The sequence below is a fragment of the Oratosquilla oratoria genome, chromosome 7 (genome assembly GCF_046742065.1).
Source record: "Oratosquilla oratoria isolate Oo_2021 chromosome 7, ASM4674206v1, whole genome shotgun sequence".
Taxonomy (NCBI): domain Eukaryota; kingdom Metazoa; phylum Arthropoda; class Malacostraca; order Stomatopoda; family Squillidae; genus Oratosquilla; species Oratosquilla oratoria.
In genome coordinates this window covers 82,643,968-82,661,358 of record NC_134783.1, presented here as the reverse complement: position 1 = coordinate 82,661,358, position 17,391 = coordinate 82,643,968, and the positions used below count along the sequence as shown (strand labels likewise).

The 17,391-nt window shown below is 40.2% G+C and overlaps 1 protein-coding gene across 4 annotated transcripts in view; it reads left to right on the top strand.

Moving 5' to 3' along the window:
• The window catches only part of LOC143027235 (high affinity copper uptake protein 1-like), a 38,111-nt gene extending 28,598 nt beyond the window's left edge, over positions 1-9,513 (top strand). For 3 of the 4 annotated variants that reach the window (XM_076188464.1, XM_076188462.1, XM_076188463.1), the window contains exon 6: positions 4,141-5,320. In XM_076188464.1, the coding sequence (XP_076044579.1) occupies positions 4,141-4,717 (577 nt within the window). In that variant the 3' untranslated portion in view covers positions 4,718-5,320. Of the gene's footprint in view, positions 1-4,140; positions 5,321-6,743 lie in introns of those variants that run through there. The other variant, XM_076188465.1, reaches the window with a different exon arrangement.
• The last annotated feature ends 7,878 nt before the right edge of the window (positions 9,514-17,391 follow it).

Here is a 17,391-nt window from a genome sequence, read left to right as displayed (position 1 = left end):
GGGTGAAAGAGAGAACGATCGATATAAGCGGTGACTATATTTTATGATGTGAGTATTATTACAACACATCGTACGTCTGGCAGATAATGCTGCCCGTGAGATTTTGGCTGTACAGAAGAGGTTAATCTTGAAACCTCCTTCCACTCCACACATTTACCTATCTCATCACTTACTAGTATAGCCACCCCTTTTCTCCCTTGTCCTCTCTTTACTCCTGAGACCTTCCCAACTACATTCCCAAACTCAAACTCACCCCTCCCTTTCAATTTAGTTTCACTCAGTGCCAATAGGTCCACCTTTCTTCTCACAAAAATACTGCCTATCTCTTCCCTTTTACTCTCATCTGTACTGTATCCACGTACATTAAAAGACCCAAATCATAGGGTTCTCCTTGGAAAACTCCTTCCAGACCCTCTTATGCTTTTGCTTTTTTTAGGAATATCCCCTTTGGAGCTACAGGGAGAAGGATGCGTAGTTCTGTTTCCATTTTGTTTTTGTCACCTTTTATGACTCAAGTGGGAACACTAGGTGGTAGTATTCTTTTCCCCCACCTTCGAGGATATAGATTAAATTGGAACTGTTCATGAATTGAAGGCTAGGTATGACAATTTGGGGAGTAGGAGATGTGACCCAGTGAGCGTTGCTCTTTTCCTGTATACCAGTTAGGTAAATACAGATTACAACTGAATTTAAAGCTAGGCATGATAAATTGAAAAGTAGGAAACAAGACCCTACAAGTGTTGCTCCTTTCCTGTATACCAAGGGTTTCCTCCCCATTATCATGAAATAATTTATGTTTCCTCATCATTTTATACCACAAAATATACAAAAAAGACAGTTGCAAGAGAAAAATGTAACAAAAGTGAGAGCACAGTTTCAACAGCCCCACTCTATTGGTGTTGGAAATTAACCAGTATTTCCTGTGGGCCTCAATATATATACCCATAGCATACATTCATGCACACATGTACCAGTGGCTCTTTCCCTGTTACAAGGGAGGTAGCCAAAAGAACAAAAGCATAAAATCCACTCCCACCCATTCCATCCCCACATACTCCACTCCCATTCACTCTCCTCCCTCCCTCTTGTCTTTGCTCCTCCTGGATGACGGGTCATCCCTGCATCCAGCCCACTGCCCTGGGAGAGAAGTAGTGTGGCAAGACACAGCACATCCAGAGCAAGGCCCTCATTTAATTGGCAACCCCTGCCCTCCATCCCCTCATGCAGAAAAAGTGAAGACTGGGAGAAATTCATTTGGGCTGCATCAAATTATTTTTCACACATACTCCCTTAACCCCCACCCATTCCCCCTCATGCATCACAGCATCATCCATACACAACTGTTTTCCATTCACCCTTATCTTCTGTCTTCTCCCATCCTTCCTCAACATACATTCTCCTCTGTCTCAATGCCCTTTTTACCCCATCCATATATATTCCTTGGTTGCCCCCTCATGTTCACTCCTACCTCTGCCTTCCATGTCTGTTAATAATCTTCACATGTTCTTTCTATGTGTCCAAAACCTCCCAATACTCTTTCATCAACCCTATCTCCCAACTCCCTTACCACCCCTGCTCTCCTCCACACCTCTTCATTTCTTACTCTATCCAGCCTAGTAACCCCTATCAAACTTCTTAGGCATCTCATCTCAAACACAAACTCCTCTCTTATGTTCCATGTTTCTGCCCAGTACAGTGCTGTCAGCACAATTACTCGTTCATACAATCTCCTCTTAGCATCCATTCCCAAATGTCTGTTTCTCATTAAATGTTGTAATCCCTCAAGGCATTTACTTGCTTCCCTCAATCTACATTCTACCTCCACCTCCTGCCACGTTCGCACCCAGGTATCTAAAACTATCCACTTCCTCCAGTCTCTCCCTTAATACTCACTTCCAGTCTGCTGCCACTTTCTCCCCTTGTACATCTCGTCACCTTACTTTTACCCACATTTATTTTCAACTTCCTTCCCAAATTCTGTCACTAACTTAATCCCTCTGATCGTGCCACCAGCGCAGTGTCATCAACAAATAACAACTGGCTTATTTCCCACTTTTCTCCATTTCCTTTAACCATCTCCAATCCCTGACCCATTACCCTTGGGTTTGCACCTCACCCCTTCCTATAAATTGAACAGCCATGTGATATAACATATCCCTGGATCGAACAGCCAAGTGATATAACATCCTCAAGCAACTCTCAATTTCTGATTCTAAAAAAAAGAACCACTACTACTCTCGTAAAAACACTTGACTGCTCTTAACAGCTTTCCTCTTATCTCATATATCTGCAATACCTCCCACAGTGCCTTCCTGTCTACTGTCATAAGCCTTTTCCAAGTCCATTAAGGCCCAAACACATCTTACCTTTTCCTAAAGCTTTCTCACTTGTCTTACCACAAAAATCTGATCCATGCAACCCCTACCTGTCCTAAACCCACACTGTTCCTCACCAAGTACTCTTTTCCTCTCCTAATCCTCTCAATCAAAACCTTCCCAACTACACTCAACAAACTGATCCCTCTGAAACTACTACACACTTTTCCCTTGTAAAGCAAAACTATACAGGCACTCCTCCAGTCCTACGGCACTCTACCCTCTTTAAGACAAACATTAAATAACCTCACCAGCCAGTACACCATCACAGTACCTCCCTTTTTTAGACACTCCGTATAACACCAATCTAACCCAGGTGCCTTACCTGCTGTCATAATTTTAATTAATAACTGCTTTCACCTTATCTTTCCTTATTTCTCCTCCATTTTCCTCATTAATCACCATCATTTTCGTAGTGCATCTCACTGCAACTGCCTTCCCCTCTCTATCCTCCTTCACATTTAGTAATTCCCTAAAATACTCTGCCCATCATCCTCTTACTGCTATTTCTTCCAATATCATTTCTCCATCTGCACCTTCTATCTTTTCTCTACATGATTCACATCCCCTTCCTCTCTTAATTTCCTTCCAAAATATCTTTTTATTACTTTCAAAATTTTCTGTCATACTCCTACTCCATTTCACATCTGCTCATCATTTATATGTTTATTCTATTTTATTTCATGCATCACAGCATCATCCATATACAACCATTCTCCATTCACCCCGATTAAATGAAGCGGTCTTGCTCTGGATGTGCTGTGTCTTGTGACACTACTTCTTACCCAGAACAGTGGGCTAGATGTAGGGATGACCCATCATCCAAGAGGAGCCAAGATAAGAGGGAGGGAGGGGGTGAATATGAGTGGAGTATGTGGGGATGGAATGGGTGGGAATGGATTTTATGCCTTTGGTTTTTTACTACCTCCCTTGTAAGGGGGAAAGAGCCATTGGTGTTTTATTTGAGGAAGTTAGTGACAGAGTTTGGGAAGGTGTACAAAAGAAGAAAGTTGAAAATAAATGTGGGTAAAAGTAAGGTGATGAGATGTACAAGGGGAGAAAATGGCATCAGACTGGAAGTTAGTATTAAAGGAGATAGGCTGGAGGAAGTGGATAGTTTTAGATGCTTAGTTGCGAATGTGGCAGGAAAGGGAGGAGTGGATAGATGGGATAAAAGGGACATTAGAAAGGACGGGAATGTCTGTTAAGGAAGGACAGGAGAAGACAGAAGATATGGGTGGAGAATGGTTGTGTATGGATGATGATGTGATGCATGAAAGGGAGTGGGTGGGGGGGGGGGGAGTGTACATGAAAAAATAATTTGATGCAGCCCAAAAGGATTTCTCCCCATCTTCTCTTTTTCTGTATGAGGGTATGGAGAAGGTTGTGTGTGTAGGGGGGGGGGGGGTCTTGAAGTGGCCTTGCTGTGGATATGCTGTGTCTTGCGACACTGCTTCTGACCCATGACAGTGGGTGAGATGCAGGGATGACCCATCGTCCAGGAGCTAAGATAAGAGGAAGGGAGGTCGTGGAATGGAAATGGAGTGCATGGAGATGGAATGGGTGGGAGTGGATTTTATGCCTTTGTTTTTTGGCTACCTCCCTTGTAAGGGAATAAAAAACTTAGGTATATGTATATATTTATTTATATATATATACATATTTTATTCATATATATTTCATATATATATATATATTTATTCATATATATTTTATATACATATTTATTCTCTTACTAACTTAACCTTTTTTATTTCTCATACAGAGTCAGATTTCATCTTTTGCAATCCGTCCTGCACGTTTTCCACCTCACCATTGGATACTTCCTAATGCTGCTCGTCATGACCTACAATGCCTACTTCACCATTGCAGTTGTTTTAGGGGCTGGCTTTGGTTATTATTGTTTCTCCATATTTGATTTCTCAGGAAAAGTTCTAGGTTTAACGAAACTTTCCCCCAAAAGAACATCACGGAAAATAGAAGATAATGGAAGTAACAGGGGAGCATCACAAGGTAATGCAGTTCATGACTCAGATTTTGCAGCAAGTAATCCTCTGTGTGGTATTCCAAGTGTGGGGTCTGTGTCTGTCCCGGATGCTAGTAGTGCTGATGCCTTACCTCCCTCCTCATGGTCTGTAGTGGACTGCCAGCAGACATCCAACTTTGTCACTGATGTGGAGACACATGTTGGATCTTTATGTGAGAGAAGCTCAGGTGTTGGTAGTGCAGCTGGAGATATAGATTGCGAGATTGACTATGCAAGTAGCAGCGTAGAAATGGATGATACTAGACAATTGCTGCAACAGAACACAGTTGAAGTCCAGGTGCATATGAATTGCTAAGTATACCATTTATTCTAATCATCTCATATGTTTGTATCTCAATTTGTATTTTGTTATATCTTTAGTTTGATAATTGTGTCTTCTGCTTAGCTTTTGTCTAATGTTTTTACCAAAGTGATGCCCGGTTTGTACTGATGCTAGTCAGCAAAAGTCACTGAAGGTTTTGGAATATAAATATCTGTGTGCTGCCTTTAATAGTGCTTTAATTATCAGGATTTTGGAAGTACAAAATGTTTGGTAATTTTTCCAAACCTACAAGTGTGAAAGGAACAAGTGGTGCTCTCGTGGAAAGGTATTGAAATAAACTTGGGAGGACATGAAAAATGAGTTTCACTTTCTGGGAGTGATATGAATAAAACTGACAATGTACAGGAATACCTCACTATACGACCGAGTTGTGTTCCCAGCTGACTGGTCACAATGTGAAAATTCGTATATTGAGGTGGGTTTAACATGTAAATGGGGGGGGTTGTGTTCATGGACCCTGTCAACCCCTTCCTCAATTTTTACCTGGGGCTTTCACATACACCCAACATTTGTTTTACCTAAAGTATTCAGAATGTAGAAGGTGCCACAAATTAATAATAAATGGTTTTAGACTAAGAGGAACTTTTATTACAATGTCACCAAAGTTGCTCAGCTGCATGACTGGGATGACTGGTGACATTGCCTCCTCTTCCTCTCCCTGCTGTTGGCTGTGCAGTTCAATCAGGTCTTTGTCTGTGAGGTCCTGAGAATGAGCCTGCAACAGCTCTTCATCTTGGCTTGGAGATCTAGAGCCTTGTGCGCCTTCTTTGGTGCTGAAGGTGGCTTGGGTACTGTGGCGGCTGCACATGTGGAGAGGTGGGTTGAGCAGAGCAGGAGCAGCACGTCTTGTTGCTGTGTGAGGTGGAGCGCAAGTGGGCGAGAGCAATGCATGCATAGTATTTTTTTTTTTTTTTCAAATGTTGCAAGAGAGAATTGTCGTGCATCGGGGTGTTGCAACGTGAGGTATCCCTGTATGTAAACATTTAAGAAACATCTGAATAGGTCAGCAGGTGTCTTGAACTAAGTAGAGGCTTTTTGTCAAATTGTGGTAGTGTTTGTCTTATAATAATAAGTTAAGGGTATCACTGATCTGACAGATTTTGTCCTGTTGTCCTATTAAATTTTGGGATACTCAAGTTTAGTTGTTGCATGTTTTGTGTTGGATTCATTTGGTACAAGTCTTTGATTTTGAATCTTTGTTTATATTTCACAACTAAATTTAAGATTATATTCTGCATTGTTGTAAAAGAGAGGAATGCATATTTTATTGATAATGATCAAGAATTTACAGAAGCATGATTTTGTAGAATGTGAATATATTATGTCCAAAGTCATTTAGAATATAGCGAGTCCTCCTTATATGGTAATTCTTTATCCGGTAAATTCACAGTTACGGTATTTGGTAAATACTACCCTCGATTCTATTTACGGTAAGAAAAAGTCATATATACGGTATCCGCTCGTGTTTTGAAGAGGAAAGAGAAGGGAGAAGGTATGTCTGCCATATCCTATTATTACATGTTATAATGGGTTCGGTATACAGTAATTTCAATTTGCGGTAAGGTTTTCAGGAACACATATGTACTGTATAACGAGGACTTACTGTACTATGATTATCTTAGTATTTCAGGTGATTTTAGACTTGATGTTTGCTGATATAATTTTGTTTATTTAAACCCAGTGATAAATGTGAAATTAAATGATTATATTTTTCTTAGTGGGATTATATTTGTATGTACTCACAAGCTGATTACCATATGTCATATAATTAAAACATGGTTATTTAACTTCATTTCATATACAAGGAGAAAGGGCCTGTGGCATGTATTTGTGTGTGTCAGGTGTGTATGTATATATATATTTTATATATATATATTGTAGACATGAGGTTGAAGGTGAAAGAGGATTGACTTTTGATTATTTTATTATGTGTAGTTTCTATACAGAGCATGTTCTTCATGTCTTCATTGTTGATGTTTCAGTATTTCTCCATCTTCAGGGCAATGTGATGAGCAAGAAAAAGCCAAGAAAACAGCACAACTGACACAGTACACAACCAATCCAACATCACCAAGGTACCATTACATGAAGACCATGTTGTCTACCAATACAAATGCAGCAGTGAGGAGTGTGGAACTCACACCAACATTGGTATGACAACAACAAAACAAACACAACACTTAACATTCCATCCATGTAATGATTCCATTAAATTACACTACACCACCTCACACAACCAAACATTAACAAGAAAAGATCATGACAAACACAAGTCACTTACAAAGAATCAGATCCCTGTCAGCTACTGTTCCTGGAAGGCATCTACATACAAGCCAACGGACCCAGCATCAACATCCAGGTTGAGGATCTGTAGCCCTTGCCTTCCTTGAAGCAAATGGGCCCAGGCAGATCAAACACCTACACTGGGAGAAATCCAACAAATCTCCCCTAACTTTTATTCCTTATTGGCCCATGGCATCCAATCATCAGAGGCCCCTTCATGTAGAAACCCCATTGATCACCACATGACATATACATAAGCCCACCACAGACCCTTCTCATCATATGGCCCAGAAGATGGAACCAGGAAGTTCCAAACCATCAGTCCCAATTGGAGAAATACTGAGAAACATCAACGATGAAGACAAGACTGTGTGCTGAATAGAAACTACATGCAACAAAATAATCATAAGTGAATCCTCTTTAGCCTTTAACCTTGTGTGTCTACATGAGAATATACTACCTGGCTACACAGGGATATATGAACACATACACATATGCATGTGTAAAAATACATGTGTGTGTAAAAGGCAGTTCAACTGAGCAGAGTGAAATGATTAAAGATTCCCTTTGTGCATTTTTCTCCTACAAGTAGTCAAAACAAGCTATGACTTAGCCACCCCCTTTACAAAAGGCCATTGGTACATAATATGTAATTGACTGCAGCCATTGCTAACATTCTATCTTTGTTTTCAGCCCTTCTTTGCACAGAATATCCAAAGTTTACCTCAGTACCAATACCTGTGCATTCTGTACGTTGTAGGTAAGTTTGTCTTATCCTAACATGTCATGAGGCAGTTGGTGAGTTTATTATATTTCTGAATAATAGACAGTTGTGGCTTGTTCTATTAAATTTCCCCAATTTATGTTTCTTCCATTATATAGTGTATTATCTTTGACTACAGAATTTAACTGTGATTGAAAATTATTTCTGCAAGGTTACATCTTATTTTATACCTATATCCAAAGTTGTAACAATGTGACTCTTAATGTACTAACCCCTTCAGCATTGTGGCATATGATTTGCTGAATGTGGTATCTTTCATTAGAAAACATGCATAAACATAACGCATCCACTTTATTCATGGTCTTCCTCTGAAGTTCATTCATTCCACTTCTGCTTTTCACATTGAGTTTTACTAGTCTACCCTCACTTCCAAATTCTGAAACCATAGCACCTACATAATGGAGACAATAGTAATATTTACAAAAATAGTGAAAGTGAACATGAGGGGGCATCGTAGGATGAGATGGATGGATGGGGTGAAGGGGGCTTTGGGGAAGAGGGGAATGTCTGTTGAGGAAGGACGGGAAAGGACAGAAGACAGGGATGAGTGGAGAAGGGTTGTACAGTAGAAGCCCGATTTAACGGATATCAATTTAGCGGAAGCTCAAATTAGCGAACTGCAAATAGCAATAACAAAATTGCTCAACTTAGCGGAAATGGTCCGCTAAGTTGACCATTTTCCGCTAGTTGGCCAGACGCGCGTCTATGGAAATAGCTCAATTTAGCGGGAACGGTCCACTAAGTTGAGCATTTTCCGTCAACTGGCCACATGCGTGTCTCAGAGTCCAATGTTACTAGATGTTACCAAATTGTGGAGTCAAGGAAAAATTTATAATTTAGTATTTTGGAGGTATATAAATATATATATATATATACGTACTATGATATATATACAATAATATATAATTCAGTATATCTATAAAGTATAATTGTAGCAGAAATATATTCAAGTAGAAATAGACGGTATAATAGGAAAACAAAATAATTAAACAGTAAGTTGATGGGAAAATTCAAAATCAGTACGCAAGAGTAATCACCACAAAAAACACTTCTATAACAACGAACTACGTTTTCTGCAACAACACAATAATAACGCCTTCCAGACTACTATAGTATATGAGAAAATGACCGAGAGGATTTAGCAAAAAAAAAGCTCAATATAGCAGAAAATTCTGCTATGTAGGGAGTCAAATACTGAACCAGAGTTAATGGAAATAAGCTCAAGCTAGCGGAAAATTCCGCTAACTAAGGGGTCGAAAACGACCTCCAATTTAGCGGAAAATTCACTTTAGCGGACTGGACCTTGGCTGAATTAGTTTGTTAAATCGGGCTTCTACTGTATATGGATGATGCTGTGATGCATGAGGTGGAATGGATGGGGGGCGAGGTAGTACGTGCGAGGAAAATTTGACGCAGCCCGAAGCGATTTGTCCCTGTCTTTTCCTTTTCTGCATGGGAGGATGGAGAGGGGAGGTCGCCGATTTAATAAAGCGGCCTTGCTGTGGATGTGCTGTGTCTTGCAACACTGCCTCTGACCCAGGGCAGTGGACAAGGTGCAGGGATGACCAGTCATCCAGGAGGTGCTAAGATAAGAGGGAGGGGAGTGGAGTGTATTTAGGGATGGAATGGGTGGGAATGGTTTTATACCTTTTTCTTTTTGGCTACCTCCCTTGTAAGGGGGAAAAAGCCTTGGTATATGTATGTATAAAAACAGTCAAAAAAAAAAAAAAAAACTTTCAAGCCATTGCCCACAAAATAAAATGTCTTGGCATGGGAGAGGAACATCCTTACCCCTTTCCCTCAACATCACATTTGTCCCCTTCACTCCTTCCTACTTAAACTGTGTAAAATTTGCACAGAAATTGCTTGGGATTACCCAAAACTAAATGTGTTATGCATGGTATGATATAGAAAGGATTTAGCTGTGTATCATGTCAGGATCATTTGAATCATTCTAATGTAAGAAGTGTACCAATATATATATATATATATATAATTTTCAGTGCTCACATACTTTATTAATGTATCAAATGTTTTAGGGACAACTGTGATAGCAAGAGTTAATATGTATGGAGACTGCATGATAGGGAGACATGTTCCAGCTATAAATACACAGGGCAGGCTAAATGATGTAGCTCACAAATTGGTGAATGATGTCCTGTGAGGCACAAAATACAATATGTTTAGAATTTATTTCTTATAATAAATGTCCATAATAGAAATACTGTTTGATTCCCAAACCTTGGGTCACAAATCAAAGAAGTTCTACAAGAATAAATTAGATATTGTAAAAATATTTACAGTAAGATAAGTAGTGTAAATAAATAGTACTGATATAATTACTTTGGGACATTTGGGAATGGATGCTAAAAGGAGATTGTACGAAGGGGTGATTATGCTGACAGCACTGTTTAGGGTAGAAACATGGAACATAGGAGAGGAAGAGAGAAGTTTGGGTATGTTTGAAATGAAAAGTATAAGAGGTATAGTAGGGGTTACAAGGCTGAATAAAGTGAGAAGCAAGGTGGTGGAGGAGAGTTTGGGTGGAAGGGGAGTTGGGAGACAGGGTTGATGAAAGAGTAATGGGATGGTTTGGACATGGAAAGAATGAGTGAAGAAAGATCAGTAAAAGAAGTGTGGAAGGCAGAGGTGGACGAAGTGAACAGGGGGAAGGCGACCAAGGATGAGATGTATGAACAGGGTAAAAGGGAGAAGGCAGAAGATAGGGGGAGTGGAGAATGGTTGTGTATGGATGATACTGTGATGCATAGAAGGGAGTGGGTGAGGTTAAGGGAGTGGTTATGTGTGAATGATATTTTGATGCAGCCCAAAGGGACTTCTCCCTGTCTTCTCTTTTTCTGCATGAGGGGACACAGAGGGGGATCGCCAATTAAATGAAGCAGCCTAAACCCAAACCACACACTCAGATTACTAAACATCCCTTCTAGATACCACTTCAAACTCAACATTCCAACAACAAACCTGAAACATAAGCTCCACAAAAAATAATAAAATCATAACAAAACTAAAGTTGCCAACTTCTAGATTTTCCACCAAATGAACTATGAATAGTCCTTCCAAATCACTCGGATGCAAAACAGATAATTTTTTAAACTAGAAATGTTAAAAATCATAGTTTCATAGGAAAACATATCTGCCCTAGAATTAATTTAAATAATGTGGTAACATTCTATACTAGTAAGTGAAGAGATAAGTAAGCGGGTAGTGGAGTGGAAGGAGGTTTCATCAAGGTTGATTTGGATGAAGGTGAAGCTGGGAAGGGAGATGCATTTACCTAGTTGTATTATACGGGAAGGGAGCTATGCTCGTGGTGACCCATCTTTGTATCTTTCAGCATCAAATTTATTCTTAAAATCGTGAATAGTATTTGCACACACTGTTTTTTCATCCAAGATATTCCATATATCCAGCATTCTGTGTGGGAAGCTATTCTTTTTCCTATCTCTTCTATAGTTGTCCTTTTTGAGTTTCTTTTCATGACCTCTTGTTTCCATTGTCATTTTTTAGTAAATCTTTTCTGTCAAGGATTTCCATTCCTTTCATGATTCTATATATAGTCAGTAGATCACCTCTTTCTCTTCTTTGCTCTAGTGTTGGTAGTTCTACATACATATACCAAGGCTTTTTCCCCCTTACAAGGGAGGATGCATCACAGCATCATCCATATACAACCATTCTCCATTCACCCCTGTCTTCTGTCCTCTCCCATCCTTCCTCAACAGACATTCCCCTCTTCCCCAATGCCCCCTTCACCCCATCCATCCACCTCATCCTAGGATGTTCCCTCATGTTCACCCCTGTCTTCTGTTCTCTCCCATCCTTCCTCAACAGACATTCCCTTCTTCCCCAATGCCCCCTTCACCCCATCCATCCACCTCATCCTAGGATGTTCCCTCATGTTCACTCCCTCCACATCTGCCTTCCATACTTCTTTTACTAGTCTTTCTTCACTCATTCTTTCCATGTGTCTAAACCATCCTAATACTCTTTCATCAACCGTATCTCCCAGTTCCCTTTCCATCCCTGTTCTCCTCCTCACATCCTCATTTCTCACTCTATCTAGACTAGTAACCCCCATCATACTTCTCAGACACCTCATCTCAAACACATTCAATACTCCTTCTCTCTTCCTCTCTTATGTTCCATGTTTCTGCCCCATACAGTGCTGTTGGCACAATCACTCCTTCATACAGTCTCCTCTTAGCATCCATTCCCAAATGTCTATTCCTCATTACACTTTTTAATCCACCAAGGCATTTATTCGCTTCTCTCAATCTACATTCTACCTCCACCTTCACTCCACCTTTTCCTGCCACATTTGCACCCAAGTATCTAAAACTATCCACTTCCTCCAGTCGCTCTCCCTTAATGCTCACTTCCAGTCTACTGCCACTTTCACCCCTTGTACATCTCATCACCTTACTTTTACCCACATTTATCTTCAGCTTTCTTCTAGCACACACTCTCCCAAACTCTGTCACCAACTTCCTCAATCCCTCCTCCGATCCTGCCACAAGCACAGTGTCGTCAGCAAACAACAGCTGGCTCACCTCCCACTTTTCTCCATTTTTTAAACCATCTCCAATCCCTGACCCACTACCCTTGCAGTTACCTCTCGCACTACCCCATCCATGTATAAGTTGAACAGCCAGGGCGACATAACACATCCTTGACGAAGTCCCACCTTTACCTCGAACCACTCACTCTCTCCATTTCTAATACTGACACAAGCTTTACTACCCTCATAAAAACTCTTGACAACTCCTAGAAGCTTTCCTCCTATCCTGTATATCCGCATAACCTCCCACAGTGCCTTTCTGTCTACCCTGTCGTAAGCTTTTTCCAGATCCATAAAGGCCCAAAAAACATCCTTCCCCTTTCCTATAGCTTTCTCACATATCTGTCTTACCACAAAAATCTGATCTACACAACCTCTACCCATCCTAAATCCACACTGTTCCTCACCAATTACTCCCTTTGTTCCTCTCCTAATCCTCTCAATCAAGATCCTCCCATAAGCTTTCCCAACTACACTTAACAAGCTAATCCCTCTGAAACTACTACATTCACACTTGTCCCCTTTTCCCTTGTAAAGTGGAACTATACAGGCACTCCTCCAGTACTCTACCCTCTCTCCAGCAAACATTAAATAACCTCACCAGCCAGTCCACCATCACTGTACCTCCTTTTTTCAGACATTCTGCATGGCATCCATCCAGACCAGGTGCCTTACCTGCTTTCATTATCTTAACTGCTGCCTTCACTTCATCCTTCCTTATTTCTCCTCCATTTTCCTCACTCATCAGTTTTGGTCTAGTCAATGTGACAAATATTTTTTTTTATAATTTCTTCATCCAAGTATTCAAATACCACTTTCATTGACCTTGGTAGGTTGTATGTTTCACCTACTATTTTGTATATATGTCTGGTGTCGTCATTGCTGATTATCACTCCAAGGTCCCTTTCCAACTGCACTTTTTTTATTTCATTTTCACTAAATTTATTTTTTGAAATTCTGTTTTTGCTTTTACCTAACTCCATTATGCACTTCTTGATATTAAAGTTCACCTCCCACTTTTGAGTCCATTTCCAGATTGTGTCCAGGTCTGATTGTAATGAGTCAGTCCTCATTTGTTGATACTTTCTTTAATATTTCTGCATCATCTGCAAAGAAATTCATATAACATTCAACTCCTTTGTCCATGTCATTTACGTATATGGCAAACATGATTGTAACCAGTACTGACCCTTGTGGAACACCACTTATCATTTCTTCTCATTTTGAGTATTTGTCTCTAATTACTACCCTCATTTTTCTCCCAGTCAGGAAGTCTTCCATCCATTTTGATAAATTACCTGCAATGCCACCTATTGATTCTAATTTTCCTATTAATTTTTTGTGTGGTACTTTGTCAAATGCCTTTTGTAGATCTAGATAGGCACAGTCTGCCCATCCATCTCATCTATTATATCTATTATTCTCGAATAGAAGCAGATTAGATTTGTTGTACATGATCTTCCTTGTCTAAATCCAAATTGGCTTGGGTTTAGTATAGATTTTTCCTCCAAAAGTTTAACTCATCTACTTTTAATCACTTTTTCACATATTTTAGCCACTGTGCTTGTTAGGGAGACCAGTCTGTAGTTGGATCTTCCTTACTTCCTCCTTTATATATTGGTACAATGTTTGCATTTTTCCAGTCTTGTGGTACTTTTTCTTCTTTGAGCGAGTATTTTGTTATATGTATTTTATCTGTTAGTTCCTCCATGCATTCCTTCAGTATCCAATTTGCAATTCCATCCGGACCATGCAATTTTCTAACATCTAGGTTTTTTATTTGGTCACCGATTTCCTTTTTTGTTACGGTTATTTCCTTCATTTGGGGGGGGAATTCTGTTTTTCTATTCCTTCACAGTTAGGTGAGATCTCAATTGTGAAAACCGATTTGAAGTGGTTACTCCTAATTTCTGCCATTTCTTGTTCTTTTGTGTATTCATGACTTCCTTGGCATAGTTTTTCTATTTCTTTTTTGTTTTTCAGTTTACCATTCTATCTGTAAAATAGCTTCGGCTGATCCTTACATTTTTCTATAATTTCCTTTTCATAATTTCTCTTTTCCTCACTGCATATTTTTACATATTCATTTCTTAGTTTGATGTATGTTTGCCATTTGCTTTTTTTTTTATCTTTACTCCATTTTTTCCAGGCTTAGTCTCTTTTATCCTTGGCTTCACTACATTTTTTGTTGTACCAGTTTTTTATGTATATTCTTTCTTGGATCAGAGGGATCAGCTTGTTGAGAGTAGTTGGAAAGGCTTATGGGAGGGTCTTGGTTGAGAGGATTAGGAGAGGAACAGAGGGAGTAATTGGTGAGGAAAAGTGTGGTTTTAGGACAGGTAGGGGATGTGTAGATCAGATTTTTGTGGTAAGAGATATGTGAGAAAGCTATAGGAAAAGGTAAGGATGTTTTTTGGGCTTTTATGGATCTGGAAAAGGCTTACGACAGGGTAGACAGGAAGGCACTGTGGGAGGTACTTGCAGATATATGGGATAGGAGGAAAGCTGTTAAGAGCAGTCAAGAGTTTTTACGAGAGTAGTAGAGCTTGCGTTAGGATTAGAAATGGAGAGAGTGAATGGTTTGAGGTAAAGATGGGACTTTGTCAGGGGTGTGTTATGTTGTCCTGGCTGTTCAATCTTTACATGGATGGGGTGGTGCGAGAGGTGAATGCAAGGGTAGTGGGTCAGGGGTTGGAGATGATTAAAGAAAATGGAGAAAAGTGGGAGGTGATCAAGTTGTTGTTTGCCGACGACACTGTGCTTGTTGCAGGATCAGAGGAGTGATTGAGGAAGTTAGTGACAGAGTTTGAGGTGTGTGATAGAAGGAAGCTGAAGATAAATGTGGGCAAAAGTAAGGTGATGAGATGTACAAGGGGAGAGAGTGACAGTAGGCTGGAAGTGAGCATTAACCTCTTCACTCCGGGGCACATCGCACGTCTGGCAGCATTAGCTGCCCGACGTGCGATGTTGCATCATAATAATCGCATTATAAAAAATAAAGTCAGTGCTCAATTGTTCGTTCTCTTTCACCCGTGTATTTTGATAACCATAGAAAATTGATGAAGCCAGTTTAGAGAGAATCGAAATTACGTAGGTACTACTACAATAAATATAATCAAGATGGCGACGTCGGCATCATCGAGTACCCACTTGCTCCTCATGCTGCCTACGTAGGCGTCACCGTATGGAAGTGGTTAAGGGTGAGAAACTGGAGGAAGTGGATAGTTTCAGATACTTGGGTGCAAATGTGACAGGAATGGGAGTGGGGGTGGAGGTAGAATGTACATTGAGAGAAGCAAGTAAATGCCTTGGTGGATTAAAAAGTGTAATGAGAAATAGACATCTGGGAATGGATGCTAAGAGGAGGTTATATGAAGGAGTGATTGTGCCAACAGCAATGTACGGGGCAGAAACATGGAACATGAGAGAGGAAGAGAGAAGGAGTTTGAATGTGATTGAGATGAAATGTCTGAGAAATATGATAGGGGTTACTAGGCTAGAGTGAGAAATGAGGTGAGGAGGAGAGCAGGGGTGGAAAAGGAGCTGGAAGATAGGGTTGATGAAAGAATATTGGGATGGTTTAGACACATGGAAAGAATGAGTGAAGAAAGATTAGTAAAAGAAGTGTGGAAGGCGGAGGTGGAAGGAGTGAATATGAGGGGGCGTCCTAGGATGAGATGGATGGATGGGGTGAAGGGGGCTTTACAAAAGAGAGGAATGTCTGTTGAGGAAGGACGGGAGAGGACAGAAGATAGGGGTGAATGGAGAAGGGTTGTGTATAGATGAGGCTGTGATGCATGAGGGGGAGTGGGTTGGGGATGGGGGGTGGGGGAAATATGTATGAGAAAAAAAATTGACGCAGCCCGAAGCGATTTCTCCCCGTCTTCTCCTTTCCTGCATGAGGGGATGGAGAGGGGGGTTGCCGAATTTATGAAGCAGCCTTGCTGTGGATGTGCTGTGTCTTGCGACACTGCTTCTGACCCAGGACAGTAGACAGGATGCAGGGATGACCCGTCATCCAGGAGGTGCCAAGATAGGAGGGTGGAGGGGAGTGGAATATATGGGAAATGAAATGGGTGGGAGTGATTTCTATGCCTTTTTCTTTTTGGCTACCCCCCGTGTAAGGGGGAAGAAGCCTTTGGTATATGTATGTATTCTTTCTTGCTTTTGTTGTGGAACATATTTGATCACACCCTCATTATAAATTTCCTTTAGTGTATTCCATTTCTCTTCCATCCTTTTTTTCCTCACTAAGGAATTTTTCCCAGTTTGCATTTTGAAAAAATTCTTTAAGTTTCTCAAAATTCGTTTTGCTATATATTGGACTTCCTATTCTATGTTTCTCATTTCTTCTTAGGTCCATTTGCTCTTTTAATTCGAATTCTATTAGTGCATGGTCACTCTTTCCTAATGGTGTTTTGTATTCTCTTCTGTCTACAATTTCGGGTTCCAATGCGAGTACTAAATCCAGTCTCAAAGGTTCCTCATTGTTTCTATATCTGGTATTTTCCTTTATCCATTGGGTAAATGTGTATTCAATGGTCATATTGAGTAGCATGCTGCCCTATATGTCCTCTCCACCCCTCACTGTCAATTCTTCCCAACATATTTCTTTGGAATTAAAATCACCCATAACTACTGTATTTCCTCTTTCTTTCAGTATATCAGTTCATGTTTTGTATCTTCTAACAATTTGGAATGATCATATTCTGTCCAGGCCTGTGTTTTAGGGGGCACATACACTACTACAAATTTCCTACTTTTCATGTGGTTGTTTTCTATCTTTATCATGATTGACTCTGCATTATTTCTTCCTTTTGTTATCTTTTTTACATTTAAGTCTTTCTTGGTCAGAAATAGTACTCCCCCTCCTTGTTTTTCCTTTCTATTCTTCACCCAGCAGTTATATAGACCTTGTCCCACTGTGTTAGGTGTTAGATTCTCTTTCAATTTTGTTTCCACTATTCCCATTGTGTCTGGCTTTTCTGATGCCAGGTAATC